Source organism: Gavia stellata, chromosome 16, assembly GCF_030936135.1.
Source record: "Gavia stellata isolate bGavSte3 chromosome 16, bGavSte3.hap2, whole genome shotgun sequence".
In the NCBI taxonomy this organism is placed as follows: Eukaryota; Metazoa; Chordata; class Aves; order Gaviiformes; family Gaviidae; genus Gavia; species Gavia stellata.
Genome location: NC_082609.1, coordinates 3,895,634 through 3,912,771, shown reverse-complemented (window position 1 = coordinate 3,912,771; position 17,138 = coordinate 3,895,634). Strand labels below are relative to the sequence as shown.

General features: G+C 53.6%; 1 protein-coding gene across 1 annotated transcript; it reads left to right on the top strand.

The window, feature by feature from the left end:
* Nucleotides 1-536: 536 nt before the first annotated feature.
* On the top strand, nt 537-7,040 carry PITX1 (paired like homeodomain 1). The gene is made up of 3 exons (XM_059825436.1): nt 537-699; nt 3,607-3,812; nt 6,501-7,040. The coding sequence occupies exons 1-3, from the start codon at nt 537-539 to the stop codon at nt 7,038-7,040; spliced, it is 909 nt and encodes a 302-aa protein (XP_059681419.1).
* Nucleotides 7,041-17,138: the final 10,098 nt, after the last annotated feature.

Here is a 17,138-nt window from a genome sequence, read left to right as displayed (position 1 = left end):
CCGCAGCCGGGCGGCGGGGGCCGCGCAGGGGCCCGCAGGGGGGCCGCGGGCCTGGCCGCGGCCGCGCAAGGCGCGCACCATCGGCGGGGAGCGCGGAGGCAGGTCCGCCCGCGCGGCCGGGCTGGGCGAGCGCTAGATGGAGTGATGCATTAGCGAGACGGGGAGGTTTTAACCTTCAGGGGGAGGAGCCCCGTTTAACTACAGGCATTTGTTCTAGGGCAGGTCACTTTAATCTCTTTAGCTTTAAACTGTCCAACTCGCAACTCGCGTTTCTCTATAAGGGATCTTTACCACTTCCCTGCCTATGCGGCCGGACTGCCGTGCCTCTCCCCCAGCAGAGACAACCGGCTCCCAGGCACTGCCCAGACCTCTTCTGCCGACACCCTTAAAATAACACTGTTAGTAATAAGTGGATTTGCTTTTGGTTTTGTCGTTTGTTGTTTTTTTTTTTCTTAAAAAAAAAAAAAAAGCTCCTTGTTCCTTTCTGTGTGGAATAAACACCTGCAAACTCCCCCAGGCAGCCCGGCGCCCCTGCCATGGATTCCTTTAAAGGTGGAATGAATTTGGAGAGACTGCCCGAGAGCTTGAGACCCCAACCCTCCCATGACATGGCTTCCAGCTTCCATTTGCAAAGATCCTCGGAACCCAGAGACCCGATCGAGAACTCAGCCAGTGAATCCTCCGACACGGAGGTGCCAGGTAACCCCCCCCCGCCCCGCGGCCCCGGCCCGCTCCCCCCCGCGCCGCCTCCCCCTCCCCACCGCGCCTTCCCTTCGCGGGGCGGTCGGTGGTGCTTTGCCCGCACCCCCCGCACAAGCAGAGGCGATTGGGGGGGCTGGGGCGGGGGGGAAGACGGGCACGGGGAGGCGGGGGGGGGCAAGAGCTGCCGGTGAGCCCGGCGGCTCCATCCCGAGCGAGCCCCGGGAAGCGGAGCGGGGGGCAGGGAGCTGCCGCCCCCGCCGTGCCCGGCGCTGACAGCCCGCCCGGCGGGCACAGACGGCTCCCCTGCCCCGTCCCAGGAGCCGCTCTTTTTTATCAAAAACACAGTTATTAATTGACGGGGTCGAAGGGAAGGGGGGGCTCTTCGGGGAGTGCGGTTTTGCCGGATGTTTCCGAAATAATGTCAGCTTTTGCCCGGGTTTATTTTCCAGCTGGGGTGGTGCGGAGATGGAAAAAGATCTCTCTGTCAAAGCAGGCGGGGGGGGGGGGGGGGGGGAGAAAAAAAAAATTAAAAAATAAACCAAAGTCCCGCAGAGCAGGAGAGGCGGCGCGGGGCCGAGCGCAGGCAGCGCGGGCCGGCGCGGAGGGGATGTGCGCGGCCGCGGAGAGGTTTCGCGCGGAGGCTGAGCGCTTTCCCCGCTGGAAAGGGTCCCCGCGCCCTGACCACCGTGGGCAAAGGCTGCGGGGAAAGCTGCGGTTTCCCAGTTTGTATTTAATTAAAGCAGCAACATTTCTAGAATGACAAGGGAAGGTAGGAGAAGGAAACAAAAGCTGCAGGAAGGAGCCTGCCACCCCTTCTCCAGCGAGACCCTTTCAGGGGAGTTTCTCTCTCATTTCATGGCAAATTTTTTCATAGCTGTTGTTGCTCTTCGGGCTTTTAGCAGGTCCTGTAACCCAGAGAGCGGCCGCGGACCGTGGGTCGGTCCCGAAGTGGCAGCCGGTGATAAACAGGGTTTGGGTTGTGCCTCCCAGCCTGATTCGCAAACAAAGTTAGGGACCGGCGTCTGGAAGGGACTCCGAGATTAGAGGGGATTATTTGAGATTAGAGAGGGAGATTTGCTCCATTTTGCCCTACCCCTGTGTGTGACCCCTCGGTGCTGGAGGAGGGCTGAGGACCCGCCTGCTTTTCTTCCCCGAGAAGCTGCAAAATACCTTTCACATTTTATTTTTTTTTTTAATGGGGGAAAAAAAAAAAAGGTACAAAAGCCAATTAAAGCGAATATGCCTTCTGATTTGAAATTGCATCACCGCCCGGCGCGGAGGCCGGGTTTTTAAGGAAATCCTGGCGGGGTTCAAGCCGGAGCGGGGCGAGGAGCCGCCGGGACGGATCCCCCCGCGGCCGCGTTCCTCTCGCCCCCCCGGCTCCCTCCCGGCCCGGTTTCTCCGTGCTCTTCCCAGCCGAAAGCGAGAGGATTTGTCTTTGCCGGGGTTATTTTGCTTTCTGTTTCCCCGCCCGCCGCCGGGCCCTGCGGCTCGGCCGGTCCAGCGGCCGCAGGGCCCGGGGGGGGCCGGGGGGGCCGGTGGCGATGGGCTCTGCGCCGCAGAGGCCTTGTTTGCTCTGCAAAGCTCCTCCAGCAGAGAGAGGCCCGGCGGGCTGCAGTCGGCCCCTTTTGGGGTTCCGTTGGGCCGTTGGAGCTCGCTCGCCCCCCCCGTTTGCTGCGGAGGGTGCCCAGGCGAGGAGCGGCGGAGGGGTGACTTTGCAAGGACGAGCCCCCCCGGGCCTCGGGTGCAGCCCGCGATTATTTTTAGACTCCCGCTTACCTCGCAGAGGTCGGGGCTGTAGAAATGCCCCCGGGCCCGCTGCCGCCGGGGGATAAACCCTCTAAAAGGGGAGGGGGAGAACCCCCTAAAAGAGAAAACTCCCCGCCGAGCTGCCCTTAGGCAGCAGCAGGACCGAGGCCGGGGGGATGGCCGCGGCCCCCGGCCCTGCAGCCTCCCGCGCCCGCCGCCCGGCCGCACCTTTCCCCGCTCCCGCCGGGGCCAGGCCGGGAGCGCATTTCGTTCAGGCCTTCGAGTCCCTTTCCCAGCGCTTCAGCCGGGCCAAACCCGGCCCAAAGCGGGGCCGGGGCAGCCGGAAAGGCCGTTGCGAAGAGGGCGCGGGGGTCCGTCCTGCCGTGGCGGCGGGGCCGGGGCTGGACTCCGGCTTCCAGTCCGCGCAAATCCCCACCGCGAAAACGCTCCTGGTTGTGGGGTGTTGTGGGTTGGTTGGTTTTTTTTTTTTTCGCTTTGCTTCTTTCGATATGATTTTTGCAGAGGTCTTCGCTCAGCCTCGGGTTAAAATAAACACTAAAATCCTAAAAGCGGCAAAAAAGAGAAAATAAATAAAGAGAAATAAGGGAGGGAGCGTAGAGGCGAAGAGAGAGGGTGCCTTTTGCCATGAGTTGCTGTTAGGTTTTACACCCCTGCCCTTCCAAAGTTTCCTGTCGCGGCCGAGCACAACAAAGACAATGGAGCAAAGATCGCGCCTTAGGTTGAAGGGAGCGAAAAGGTGCCGTGGAAAGGCAGAGCGGCCGATGCCGCGGGGAACCCGCTCCCCCCCCCCCCCCCCCGTGCTCTCACCCCTCGGGCCCGCTTCGAGCCGGGCCGCCCCGGGGGTCCCGCTGCCTCCGGGCAGCGCTCCCTGCTCCCTCCCCAGCCGCCCCGGGGAAGGCTGGGTTTGGCTGCGGGTTTGGGTGCAGGGCCCAGCAAGGACCCGCGTGGGTGCCCCCACGCGTCCCTCCGGCGGGGCGGGCAGGGCTGGGTGCGGGGGGGGGGGCGGCGTGGCCGCCTTTGTGTGCCTGTATTTGTTTGCAAAAAAAAAAAAAAAAAAAAAAATTCAACCAAACCCAACCAAACAACAACAAAAAAACACCCCCCCCCTCCCCAAACCCCGACACCCCACCGCAGAAAAGGAGCGCAGCGGCGAGCAGAAAAACGAGGACGGGGCCGCCGACGACCCGGCGAAGAAGAAGAAGCAGCGGCGGCAGCGGACCCACTTCACCAGCCAGCAGCTGCAGGAGCTGGAGGCCACTTTCCAGCGGAACCGCTACCCCGACATGAGCATGCGGGAGGAGATCGCCGTCTGGACCAACCTCACCGAGCCCCGAGTGCGGGTAAGAGGGGCGCTCAGCCCCGCGGGGCTCTGCTCCGGGGCGGGGGGGGCTCGGGGAAACTGCCCCTCTCGGGAGCCGCTGCGGGGGTTTGCGAGCAGCGCCCGGCTGCCGTCGGGCTTCATTTTAACGGCTGAAGTCGGGATCCAGGCCGGAGAGGAGACGTTCAGCTGCCGGCCGCGGAGAGGTGCCGCCCGGAGCGGGCCGCCACCGCCGGCCACGGGCCCGGGAAGTGGGGGGCGAGCAGGGCAGGGGGCGGCGGGGCGGCCGGGCCCTGGGGTGGGGGGAAGAGCCCCCTAAACCCGGCACGGAGCAACCCCGCAGCCGAGCAGCTCCCGCGGCCCTTCCCCTTGCTCTGCTCGTTCCCAGGAATCCCAGCAATCGTGACCGTCTCCCAGCACACCGCCGCTTGATGCCGATGCGGCGGCGGGATGGCGGCTCAGCCCCCGCGCCCGCCAACACCCCCCCGCCCCGTGCGGGCTCTCGGTGCCAGCTCCTCCCGGCCGCGCATCTTCCGCGGCCGCGGGCGGGCGGAGCGGCTGTTTGCAGAGGCCTACGCCGGTAGGCAAAGTGAAGGACGAGGGCTGGGGAGCGGTTGCCCTCCAAAGTCAATAAGCGCTGTAGACACGTACTCGTAGGGCGAAGGCGCCTGGGCTTTACCCGCCTGGGAGCCGATGCCACCATAGGAATATCTATACGTCTGTATCTACAGCCTCGGCGGCTCCTTGGAGGGATTCACGGGGGAAACACCCCGGCAAAGAACGACCAGAGCGGAGCGGCGCGGGCTGTCCTCAGCCGCAGACTTTCTGCCCGCCGTGCCTGGGCTGTCAGGGTCTCTCCAACCTCCCCTTTGCTTTTCCCCGCGGGACATTTCCCCGCGCGGTTTCGGCCGCGGCCGCCCCCCCCAGCCGAGCCCGCCGCCCCCCGGGGCCGTGGGCTGAGCCCGCTGCCGCGAAGGGGAGAAAGCGGGGAGAACCCGGGACCCGCGGAGGGCAGCCCCGCCGTCCCGAAAAGCCACTTTTCGGGGTTTGTTTTGTTTTGTTTTGTTTTGTTTTGTTGTTTCGTTGGTTCCCCCCCCCCCCCTTGGCAATTAAACGGCGAGTGACCAAATCGGATTACAGCGATTCTGCTTTAAACCTTTCAAGAGTAAACACCCATCTGCAACGGGGGAAACGCATCTGAAAGCGTTGTCTTAACTGAGTTTAAAACAAAACAATGCCGGAGCGGAGACTACACTGCGTGAATAACGCTGGAATATTTCAGGAAGCAAATAAAACTCATATATGAGTTGCCAGTAACGTAATTTCGTTCTCCCTCTGTGCGGAGATGTTTTGGGTTGCTGTTCCGAGATGGCAGATTGCAAATCTAACCTCAATTTGCTATGAGGGCCTTCCTTTAAAATGTCTAGGAGCCATAATTAAAACTATTACCCTCATTTTCAGGAAATTCCTGTCTGGAAGCACCTTCCGAGGAGTATATTACAGGTTTTGAACATGTTGGCTTTCGTTTCCTATTTATACGGGATTCTTTTTTATTATTGTTATTTTTTAAAATAGACTCCGCCATCCATTCCCCCCCGAAGTTTTCCATTCTCGAGACCGGTGTTTAATAATAGTTGCGCCGTTCCTGCGCCGGGAGGGGGAGGACCGAATAGTTCCTCCCCCGCCCCGGCTCCTGCGGCCGTGCGGAGGGAGCGCAGCCTCCGCGGGGCCGGGCGCACGGAGCCGCGCAGCGCCGGCCGGGGCCCCCGGTGTCCGCAGGGAGCCCGGGGGCCCCGGCTCGGTGGGAGAAAGGCGGGCGGGCGGGGGGATGCCGCCGGGGAGGCTCGCAAGCCGGGCGCAGCGGGCAGGCAGGCCGATGCGGGTTTTGAAGCTGGGAGAAGGAGTCGGGGGCTGCCCGGCTTCCATCGCGGGGGGCTCGGAGGCTTTCCGAGGGCTAAAAAAAAAAAAAAAATCAGAAAAAATAAGAGAGAGCCTGGATCAGGATTTTGCATCAAACACCGGGAGCGGCCCCCGCTTCTCCGTTCCCTAGGCAGGGCTGTAAATTCTCATTAGATATAAAGGCAGAGGCTACATCCATCCAAGGGCGATGCGGGGACGGATTTTTTTTTTTTTTTTAAACCTAAACATACTAATCCAATCCCCTTTTTTATGATCTGTAACAGGGGGCTTTTATTACACAGCATTAGCGTTCGGAAACGCGGCGGAGCCGGGGCGAGCCGGCCCTAATCAGAGCGGGCCGTGCCTCGCCCCATGCCCGGCTCCGGGGAGCGGGGCGGCGGGGGGACCGGCCGGGGGGGGACACGCGGCCCGGGCCGTGGCGCGGACACCCGCGCAGGACCCCTTCGCGGCGAGGCGGCTGCGCGCATCCCGGCCTCCACATCCCGCCCAGCAGCGAGGGATGCGCGCAGAGGCCGGTGTGGGCGCAGGCACCCCGCGGAGCGCGACTCCCGGGGCGGGGGGGGGGGGGGGGGGGGGGTGCAGCCTGCGGGAGGAGGAGGGGGGGTGTTGTTCGGCGGCCCCCGCCTCCCCCCCGCATCCCGGTGCGGCTGGGCAGGGCGGGGGCGCCGCGCTCGGCCGCGGGCTGCCTGCGCTCCCTGCGGAAGGCGCGCGCGGAGGGCGGGGGGGGCGCGGTGGTGCCGCAACTCACCGCGCCGTCTCGGTCCCGTGCCCCCCCCCCCCCGCCCCGCAGGTCTGGTTCAAGAACCGCCGAGCCAAGTGGAGAAAGCGGGAGCGGAATCAGCAGATGGACCTGTGCAAGAACGGCTACGTGCCGCAGTTCAGCGGGCTGATGCAGCCCTACGACGACATGTACGCCGGCTACCCCTACAACAACTGGGCCACCAAAAGCCTCACCCCGGCGCCGCTTTCCACCAAGAGCTTCACCTTCTTCAACTCCATGAGCCCCCTCTCCTCGCAGTCCATGTTCTCGGCGCCCAGCAGCATCTCCTCCATGAACATGCCCTCCAGTATGGGCCACTCGGCCGTGCCGGGCATGGCCAACTCCGGCCTCAACAACATCAACAACATCAGCGGCTCCTCGCTGAACTCGGCCATGTCCTCGCCCGCCTGTCCCTACGGGCCACCGGGCTCGCCCTACAGCGTCTACCGGGACACTTGCAACTCCAGCTTAGCCAGTCTCAGACTGAAATCAAAGCAGCACTCCAGTTTCGGCTACAGCAGTTTGCAAAGCCCCGGCTCCAGTCTAAACGCCTGTCAGTACAACAGTTGACGGACTTGACACAAACCACCTCCGACAAAACCCCGCCGACAAGGCGAAGCAGAAGCAAAGCGACGTTTAAGGGAAAAGAAAAAAAAAAGAAAAAAAAATGACCCCCCCGAGGATGATCCAAAGCAAAACCCGAGCAAGTGAGAGAGGAAACAAACAAGCAAACAGGCAACAGCAAAACAAAACACCGCCAAACAAAAAAAACAACAAACCCCAAAAGCTCCGCGGACTTCGACTGTCTCGAAAAAAAAAATATTCACGCAAACCAACGGCGCAACCAAGAAAACAGCGCTTTGGGAAGAAAAAAAAATTAAAAATTAAAACTAAACCATCAAAAAAAAAAAAAAACGTAAACGGACCAGAAAACTTTTGCAAAAGACACCGAAATCCGGTACATGGATGAGTTGCAATTTTTCTCTGGATTATGCGGGTTGTATGTGTTTACTTGAACTTGCACAGGAGTCGGTAAGGCGGCCGCTTCCCCGCGGGGGGGGCGGCGGGGGGGACGCCTCGGTGGTAAGAGCTGGTGGGACGGTTCTTGGCCGCTTGTCGCACGGGAAGAGTTTGGTTAATGTTTACCACTGGGAAACAGAATCACGCTCGAAAAAAAAAAAAACCACAACAAAAAAAACCCCAAAACCACCCAAAAAAAGGGGGGGAAAGAAAAAAAGTATAATTCGCAGAGAAGTTTCTGCGGGAGAAATGGTTAAAATATTAGGTATGAAACTATTAAAAATAATAATGACAAGGGTCAACCACTTATATAAGGTTATATTTATATCTACCGTTGCATTGTGCCGGATCATTGTCCTTGGCCGTTGAATAAACTGTTTTTAAAATGCATGATTCTTGATGTTTTTTCTTTAGTTGGAAGCTATAATCCAGTCATTCCTGATAGTAAGCAGCTCAAGGTTCCTACCTCTTCATCCTTTCCAAAAGACTGCAGTATCCCCGGTTGTGAGAGAGCACAGAAACCCTCCAGCGATGCGAAAACTGTTCAGCATTCTCCCCATCCAAAGTTTTATCCTGATAATGAAATTATCATTCATCTTTATTTAAATGCAGGGGTTTTTTTTTTCTCTTAAAAAAAAAAAAACCGAAAAAACAAAAGCCAAACCCCTTTTAGAGAGTCTTAAAAAAAAAAAAAAAGACGAAAAATGGTCTGTTATGAAGTGAATCCAGATACTGCATCTCTGCTAGAGAAAGAGCGAGCCTCGGCGTCCGGAAAGGTTGCTTAGCAAAGCTGAAAGCGTTCCTTGCTTTTCTAAACTGTGAAGGAAAAACAAGGAACCAAAAAAAAAAAAAAAACCAAAAAAACCCGATCTTAAGGTGTTATTATCTTAAGGTGTTACTATGTAAATGTAGATACTTTAACAAGTGCTTGTTGGCAAAAAAAAAAAAAAAAAAAAAAAACCATGGAAATGATAAATATGATCTTTATTAATACGCATACAAAACGCATATGAAGTTTAATTGCAGGCATATTTGTTGCTTATTTTTGTCGATACTTATTACCTGTAGATGACAAAGAAACATAATATAAAATGCACACGGTACTTCTTTCCCAGTGTATTTCACACCTGTGGTAAACGTTACGCTGGATGTTTCAATTATGCTGTTGTGGATAAGGATGCAGTATATATATTGTTTTATAAGTTATGTTTTGTGATTTTTTTTTTTTTTTCAAAATTAAGAGCATGGGAATAAAAAAAAAAAAAACCAAAAAACCAAAACGGAAACGAAATCTAGAAATGCCTTTAATGTTCTTTTCTGGCTGCGTTCAAGAGAGCGACTAAATAAGAAGAAAAGCAGCTTTCTCCCCCCCTCCGCCCCCCGGCATTTTGGGGAGGGCCCCTCCGCGTCCCCCCGCTTCATTGCGCCGTCGCCCCGCGTCCCCCCCCCCCCCCCCCCCCCCCGCCCCGGGGAGCCGCCGGCCGCGGGGGGGGAAGGCACCCTTGGGGGGCAGCCCTGCGCCCCGAGGGGCACCCCCGCCCGCGGGAATCCTCCCACCTCCACTTCGAGGGCAGCGTTCGGGCGGGGGGGCGGGCGGGGGCGGCCCGTCCTGCCGCCGGCCCTTCGGCTCCCACCGAACAATAAGGCTTCGAGCCGCGGCTTGGGGGGTTTGTCCCCCCAGAACAGTCGCTCCTCGCACCCCGAAGCCCCCCCCCCCGTGGGGCAGCCCTGGGACCGCTCCTTCCCGCTGAGCCCTTTTGCCTTTTCCTCTCGCTCCTCCAAATTCCCCCATATCCTGAATTTTAACGGTTATTCGATTTATTTCTTTTATTTTCCCCCGAGCCGTTGCAAGCGCAAAAGACTCTGCTTCCACTGCTACTGCGATTGCTATTAATATTTTGTGGAAAATGCCACTATTCAGCCAACGAAACAATAAATTACCTGCGGCGAGGCCGGATCGGCGGCAGCCGCCTTCCTCCGCGCCGGCAAAAGCCATTCCCGGGGCTGCCCCCCCCTCCCCGCCGCCCAAACGCGCTATTTGCGCGCCCGCGGATGTCCCCCTCCCCCGGCGGGCTTCGCAGCTCTCTGCGCGGAGCCGCTTGAGCCCCGGGGGGGGTGGTGGTGGGGGGTGTGTGTGTGTTCCGCGGCCGCGGAAGGCAGCCCGGCCCCGCGGAGCCCCGGAGCCGCTCCCTGGCAGCGGAGGGGGGGTTCGTGCCCGCGGCCCCCCCGGCCCGGGGCTGCGCGGTGGCTTTGCACCTAACGCGGGGGCTCAGCAGAGAGGAGCTGAGTCTCCTCGGCTGCTTTATCCTTATTACAGCTACGGGAGCGTGCACCAGACGGGGAAAACCACCCATTTTCCCCTCCAGTTCCCGTCCGGGAGGGCACCCGCAAACCCTCAGCTGTAATTTCGGGTATTTGGGTGTTCATTTTCTCCTGTTCCTGGAGGTAGCACTGTTAGTCCTAAATCAGAGCGGCGACTGCAAGGCTCACGTTTAGCCAAACCCTGCCGCACGTTTCAGTTGTTGTCGGAGTCCTGAACCCCCCTAAAACTCAGTTTGCGGGAAGGAGCCGGGGACCAGGGACACAGCCTGCTTGGGTTTCTGTGCCGGTGGCCGTCACCGGTGGCCCTCTGCCCTGTGAGGGTACCGACCGGGGAGAGCTGATCTGCTGCTGCTGGGTGAAATTTGGGCATCCTGACACATTTATGGCTCAGGGAAAGGAAAATTCCGAGGAGAGGGTGAGCAGAGAGCGGCTCCTACACCTTCCCCGTGCGCTTTTAGGGATGCCCTGCTTCCAGCAGTCTTTAGGTCTCCCTCAAAAAGGTTAGAGCTTGAATTATTTGGGGGTTTGGCGTGTTTGAAACATGGCTTGGGACCGCCTTGCCCAAGCACAGCTTCCTTAGGGATACGCCCTTGGAGGCGCCCAGGTGTGTGCCCGCGCTGGGGGCAGCCGAGCTGTCGTCTGACGGTCCCTTAGCCCCCAAAGTCCCCAAGGAGGGGTCCCACGTGTAAAATGGCTCTCCCCACTGCTCTTCGCACTTTGGTTTTCGAACTCCCTTTGCCAGCGTCTGGCCGGTGGGTGTTTCCACACACCGGAGGCGACAGTTTTCCATCCCTCACCCTGCTCGTTCCTCCAAAGTGGTTTCCAGTGCACGAAGCTCAAGCAGGGATTTCGGAAGCTGCATCGCTTCCACCCAGCTTGGCTCAAGCCTGGTGGGATTCTGCCTTGCGGCGGGGGCTGCAGAGAGCCCCCAGCCCCCTGCCCACTGACTGCAGCCTTGCCTTTGTCAAGGCGAGCAGATACTTGGAGCCAGAGAAATAGCTGAATCAAGTTTTCCATTTGTTCTGGGTGTGCTGGCTTACCTATTAGCATTTCCAAGGCAAGGCTGCCTGGGGAGCACTTTGCATACCTACCTGGGCTAGGGGTTTGCTTGGGAACGCTATACGGTCCCGAGAGGTCCCAGACGACCAACCCAGAAGTTGCTGCACGGTGGAGGCTCCTATTGCACCGGCCCAGATGAAGTTCACAAAGCCTTTATGCCTCAGACTGCCCTGTTCGTTCGAGATTAAATGTCTTCTCATAAAAAGCTGTGGTCAGTTTAACTCCAAATTGCATACTTTTCTTTATCTGTGGCCTGGAACTCGGCAAACTATGCAAAGTCCCATTTAAATTAATGGGATGCTTCAGTACTGATTTTAATGGGACTTTGTATAATAAAAATAACACTTCGAAATGCCCTAACATTTTGCTGCAAACTTGCAACAAAAGTCGCTGGAACTGGGATAATAAAAATACAGGCTTTATATGAAACCTATGAAGGGTTCGTCATTAACTTCAATGGCACGGTTTCAGGCCTTATTATTTTAGTTTACCCTTGTATAAGTAAAAACTACTTTATCAATTAAACAAGAATCTGTGACAACTTTTCTGTTCCAGTCTGGCAGCTAGTATGTGAAAATTTAGTTTGATATTATCAAAACAGCCAAGATATTCAGACTCATAAACCAGCCTGTATACAAGGACTGAGAACAAATAAAAATGAGAAACTACACATTGTTTTTGCTAAGAGTTTGCCCATCAAACAAAGTTAAGTTGTTACTTCTAAAAAAAATACTTCATACCCCTCCTTTAATCTATCCAGGGGAACAGTTTTCTGCTCACCCTCGTAGAAAACAGTAAAAACCTCCTTCAAAGTAAAATATGTTTTAATTAACAGAGCTGCAAAATAAAATCCACAGCTATGCAACAAGCCTCCTCTGCAGCTCACCATTGTGCGAACCGCTCGGGCAAGCTGCTCTTATTAACAAGCTACAGGCTACGCTCTGCTCCAAACTGATTAAGCGGTAGGGCTGCAGGCAGATTTTCTATCAAAAATGTTGCAATGGCAGCCAGCCTTTTCTTTTGCGGCATGATTTTTTTGGTTTTACAGGAAAAAATAATTTGTTTATCCCCAACTCCAATTTCTCTAATGAAGAGAGCGTAGGCACAAAATTTTTATTTACCAAAAAACCTCCCAACAAATAAAAATTCCCATAGGAAATAAAAAAAGAAAAACGAAAGAACATATGTATTTGATTTTTTTTCCCTTCTTCACCCAAGTCATTTCTTGCAAAAGCCCAGGTAACGCTGTTCAGTCCCTGCTAGAGGCGAGCAAATTTGCTCACAAATCTTCCCAGGAGATCAGTGGAGCTGCGCGAAGGCTTGTGCCCACGGGCGAACCCCACCGATGTAAATGAGCAGCCCAGAACCAGCTCCTCCCCGCACCTCTGCTGATGCAGACCTACAACCCACGGCAGCGTGCAATGCCTCCCCAGAATAACGTGTAAAGCAGCACCGGGTCCGGGTTGCTAATTCAAGTCTTGCATAGCAGCTTCAGAGCTTCCCCCAAAAAGATCTATGTGTTAATATGCAAGAAACAAAAATCTGACTTAGTACGAGCAGGGACGAAGTAGCTGCTGTCCCCCAGGAGTGCAAAGCAATTTATTTTACAGGCTTCAAAGTGATACATGCCTGGGTATAGGAGATTAGCAGTGGGATTTTCAAAAGCCCTATGTGAGTGAGGACCAGATTTAAAAAAATGGTGCAGTGAATCAGCCCTGGTGTGAGATTTTCCTAGAAGTGAGTTAGGCACCTGGGATTTAGACACTAAGAGTGAGACTTTTAGAGGGATTTAGATCTCTGAAGATACAGCTAAGTACACAGTGGGATCTTTAAAAGCACCCAGTGCCTGTGTCTATCAGAGGTATCTGCTCTGGCTCTTTCCGAGGCTCCTCTAACTGCCTGGGTGAAACTGTGAGAACGCAAATCCCTTCCAAGGACTGGCTCTCGGCGTTTGGGCGCCCTCAAAAACTCCCATTCGCCCTCCGCTCCCTCCACACCCTTCTCTTCTTTTTCCCAGAAAGTCTAGAAGGAGGCTTCACTCATTTAAGAGCTAATTCAGGGAAGTACTTCAGCACACGAGGAAACTACGAAGCAAAATGCTGCTAGGCAGGAGGTGAAGCCCTGGTCCCAGGGAGGCCAGTCGGAGAGCTGCCGCTGTGCCCCGGGGATAACCGTAGCGCTGCTCGCACCCCGCTGCCCGCACTCTACTAAAGTCAGCAAACTAAAGTTGCTTAAAGTTGAGCGTAACGTTAAGCAAGGTGAAGGAAGCATTTTGGAGAGTCGTGCTCTCCCAAGTCCGTGTTTGAAGGCAGGTCCTAAATTTAATCTTACGCTCCCACAAAGCAAGACCCCACTCTTTAAACATTTACAGGGGCAGGTTTTGAACCTTTGAAAGCAAACCTGGAAAGGCGGGTGAGAAGGCTGAGGGCCAGTCCGCTCTCCCCTCCCCGGGAACCGGCTAACACAGGCAGCAGCCCCCCCCTCCCCGCCCGTATTCCGCAGAAACCAGCAGCTTTTGGGAGCATCCCCTCCGAGGCGGGTTCGGCAGCGGAGACCGGGGCTGAGACATCCCGCACGGGTCTCTGCCCACATCGCCAGCTTCTTCCCTGCAGCGAGGAGAATAAAATACTGTGAGTCAGTGCAAGTATTTGGAGCTGGAGGAAAGCTCGTTATTGTTTATGGCGGGGAAGCATGCTTACACCTCCCGCGCTGCGCTCACAGAGCCTGCTGAGACGGGTCTCGGCCCCTCTGCTGACCCACCTCTGCGGTGCCATGGACCGATGCGGCGGCACGAACTGCGTTCAACACAGGACCTGTGTAACCCTTCTGCCTGGCATGGTAGCAAAAAGGGCTGGATCCTGTCCTCTGAAAGCTCATCCTCTTGCCTTAGGTGGCTTTGCATCTTTTACCTCTCAGCGCATCAGCCTACGGTCCCTTCCCACCTGCCTGTACCACCCCCCAGACTGGCCCGTCTGCCCCATACACCTACCCCAGCCATGCCCCCCCGTGTGATGAACGCGGGACCACTCTCCTCGCTGGCCCCCGTCTCATTTCCAGGGCTTCAGGGAGAGCGGTAAGCAGCGTTCGCCTGCGCTCCACGGGCTAAAGCTCCCCGGGCAGGGGCTGGCACCTCCACTGGTCACATTTGCAGGGGTCGTAATTTGAAAAAGGCAGAAACTGCCAATCTACAGTCCTGTCCGCTTTCCTGACCTGAACCCACCCCGTTAGCTGTCCGCTCCACACATTTCAACAAGCCCTGACAACATACATAGCTATTCATTCCACAGCTCCCCCGCTCTGTGTGTGCTCACCTGCCTTACATTTCCTCCTCCCTCATTCCTTACCTGTCCATCCCATACAAATGCCTGTCTACCTCGAGCCTTCCTGGATGTGTGATTTAACCACTGGTTGTGTGTATCACTCTGTTCTTCATCTATCCGTTCTCTGATCTGAGATCATAACTATGAATTTCTTATTTACTTGCACACTCCGAGCTCTCTAGTATGACTGGTCTACACAGACATGTTTAATTTGTTCATCTCTACCTTGCACCCACACATTTAGCCAACCCTCCTACCTGCCCCTAGCCAACGAACACCACATAACTTTATAATACATAAAACTGACAACTCCATCTCTGACATATTTACCTAATCTTCTTTCTTTGTTTTTTAACACAGCTTAGTATCAGCTAAATACAAATGGATCACATATTTCTACCTGTTCCTCTAAGGTGAAAGGTTAAGATTAAGTTAGAGATAGGGTTAAGACTTACTGCTTAGAGTTAAGGTTAGGGTTGGGTTGAGATTGGTTTAGAGTTAGGGATAGGGTTGGTTCAGCATTTAGGATTATGTTTGGGTTATGGCTGGGTTCGGGTGAGGCACGGGTTAGGTTTAGGATAGGATTATGGTTAGTATCAGGGTCAGTGGTAGGTCTCAGCCTGTGTTAAGATTAGGTGTTGGGTGCAGAATTTTAGGTAAGGTTAGGGTTATGGGTTAGTGCTATGTTCAGATACTGTTAGGGGTTAGGCTTGGCTTAGTGGTGTGTTAAGATAAGCTTTAAGCTTAGGGTTGGGTTTGTGTCAGGATTTAGAATTAGGGTTAGTTTTAGGATTGGTTTGGGAGTCACATCTCAACCTTGATCATGTAATTTCTCTATGTTTATTTCTTGTGCAAACAGATCTGTTCTCTTTTTGTCTCTCTTATGACTGCAGATCACGCAATTTTCTCTCCCACACATCCCTGTCAGTGTTTATAGTTGAGTTTCACAACGCTTAGCAATCCATTTTCCCCACGTATTCTCATTTACCTGACCTCTTTGCCTATTTTGCATACATTCATTTCTCACACATCTAGTCTATCTCACATCTACTAGTCGCTCTTGTCCTTTCTTATGGCACTAATGTATTCACCACTTCTGCTTTTGCCTGTCATGCCTAAGACATCAATTAACGATCTTTTTTCAGTCTCTTTCATACATACTCTCTTTTATACGTACTCTCCTTCATATGGACTCTTTTATACATACTCTCTTTTATACATACTCTCCTTTATACATACTCTCCTTTATATGTAATCTTTTATACATACAGCTAATGCCTGTGACTACTTACATATCTGATCAATCTGATGCAAATTTTAATTAATCTCTCTGTATTTCCATAGCACATAGCAAACTAGGTATTTTCATCTCCCTCCTTGTTCCATCCATATTCATCTCTCTGCTCACTCGTACCCGCTCTGATGGGCTTCCTGGCACCCACTCATCTGTATGTGCACCCACATCCTTCTTCAGCAGTCATCCTGTCCAGGAGTTACTCCCCCATTTAACATCCCTCTAATTCGTACCTGATCATCAGGCTAATTTCTCAACAATCCCAGCTCATGAATACTCCTCTGTCTCTTTATCTACCCAATACCTAGTCCAACCTGTTAGCTCGCTAATTGTTCCAAGCTTGTTTTTTTCAGCATAATCTCTTTATTCTGTATGAATTTTATATGGAATCTATTTACTCCATGCCTATGTTATCTGACTCTTCCTTAGAGTGCTTTTTCACCTTTTCCCATACTTACTCTTCTCTCATGTCTGTCCACTTTATCTTTTTTTTGATGCGTCTACCCAATACTTCCTTCGCTCATCTATGTCTTGTACATCACCTTTTTCACACTTCTCCGTCTTTGTATTTGCAGGGAGTCTCGATGACTAGATACCCTCTCTATGGGTGTCACTCATCTATTACTCTATTAACTACTCATCTATTAAGTCTGTTACTGTTCTTCTTTTATCTGTTCCTCCCTCTATCCACATTCCCCATAATCAATGCCCTACTCACCCTATCAGCCCATATTTTCTGCCTGTATTAGTCATATATTTATTCCATCCTACCAGCTATCTTTCCATCCCTTTACCCAGACAACACATGTTCTGTCTGCTGTAAACCTGTCCATCTCAATCTAATCTCTTTCTCTTTTGGCCTTTAATTTATTAATCTGCTCTCTACAGGTTTATCTAGTGAATCTTTCTAGCTAATACAAGCTCAGTTAATAATCTCTTCAGTCGGTAAATACACCCATCTCTTCATCCACCCATCCATCCGATTTCTACTCAGCTGACCTAACCCCAGAATATTTGCAGCATTTCTAGTGGATAGCCTCTTCCTCATGTCTGTTTTCCCATTTTAGATCTGCTACTGCCACTCCTGCTCATGTCACTTTTATTTAATTTATGTAGCCCAGAATATCTCTACATTATCTCTTTACCTAAGCATGTCAATCGATACAGATATCAGTTCATCTCTCCATTTATTCCATATGTCCTGCTGAGTTTTCTATTATATCTGTACTTACCTACTTGCTACCTATTGTAGCTACACACTTACAATACCTACTTGCGATAGTCCACATTTCCATATTTTAATCTATCCACATTACATGTACTCTGCTTAAATTCCCAGCCACTCAGCACTTACTTTACCTACCCAATCCAGCTTTCTCTCTTCTGTATTTATCTGTTCCACACCCATTCAACAAACCGATATGTGATAGACAGACACCTATTTGCTCATTTTAACATGGCTATCATGGCTAAATACGCAATCCACCCCATGCATATTTATCTGTCTAGCTAATTTCAGGCTTATTCTAAGCTGTCTGTGTTCATTCATTCTTTCTCTCTTTCTTTCTCTCTTTCTCTCTTTCTTTCTCTTTCTCTCTCTTCTTTCTCTTTCTTTCTCTCTTTCTTTCTCTTTCTTTCCCTTCCTTCCTTCCT

Coding starts and splice junctions, on each gene's coding strand:
- PITX1 (XM_059825436.1), top strand. CDS start 537: ATGGATTCCTTTAAAGGTGGAATGAATTTGGAGAGACTGCCCGAGAGC. Junction 700..3,606: donor CTCCGACACGGAGGTGCCAG/GTAACCCCCCCC, acceptor ACCCCACCGCAG/AAAAGGAGCGCAGCGGCGAG. Junction 3,813..6,500: donor TCACCGAGCCCCGAGTGCGG/GTAAGAGGGGCG, acceptor CCCGCCCCGCAG/GTCTGGTTCAAGAACCGCCG.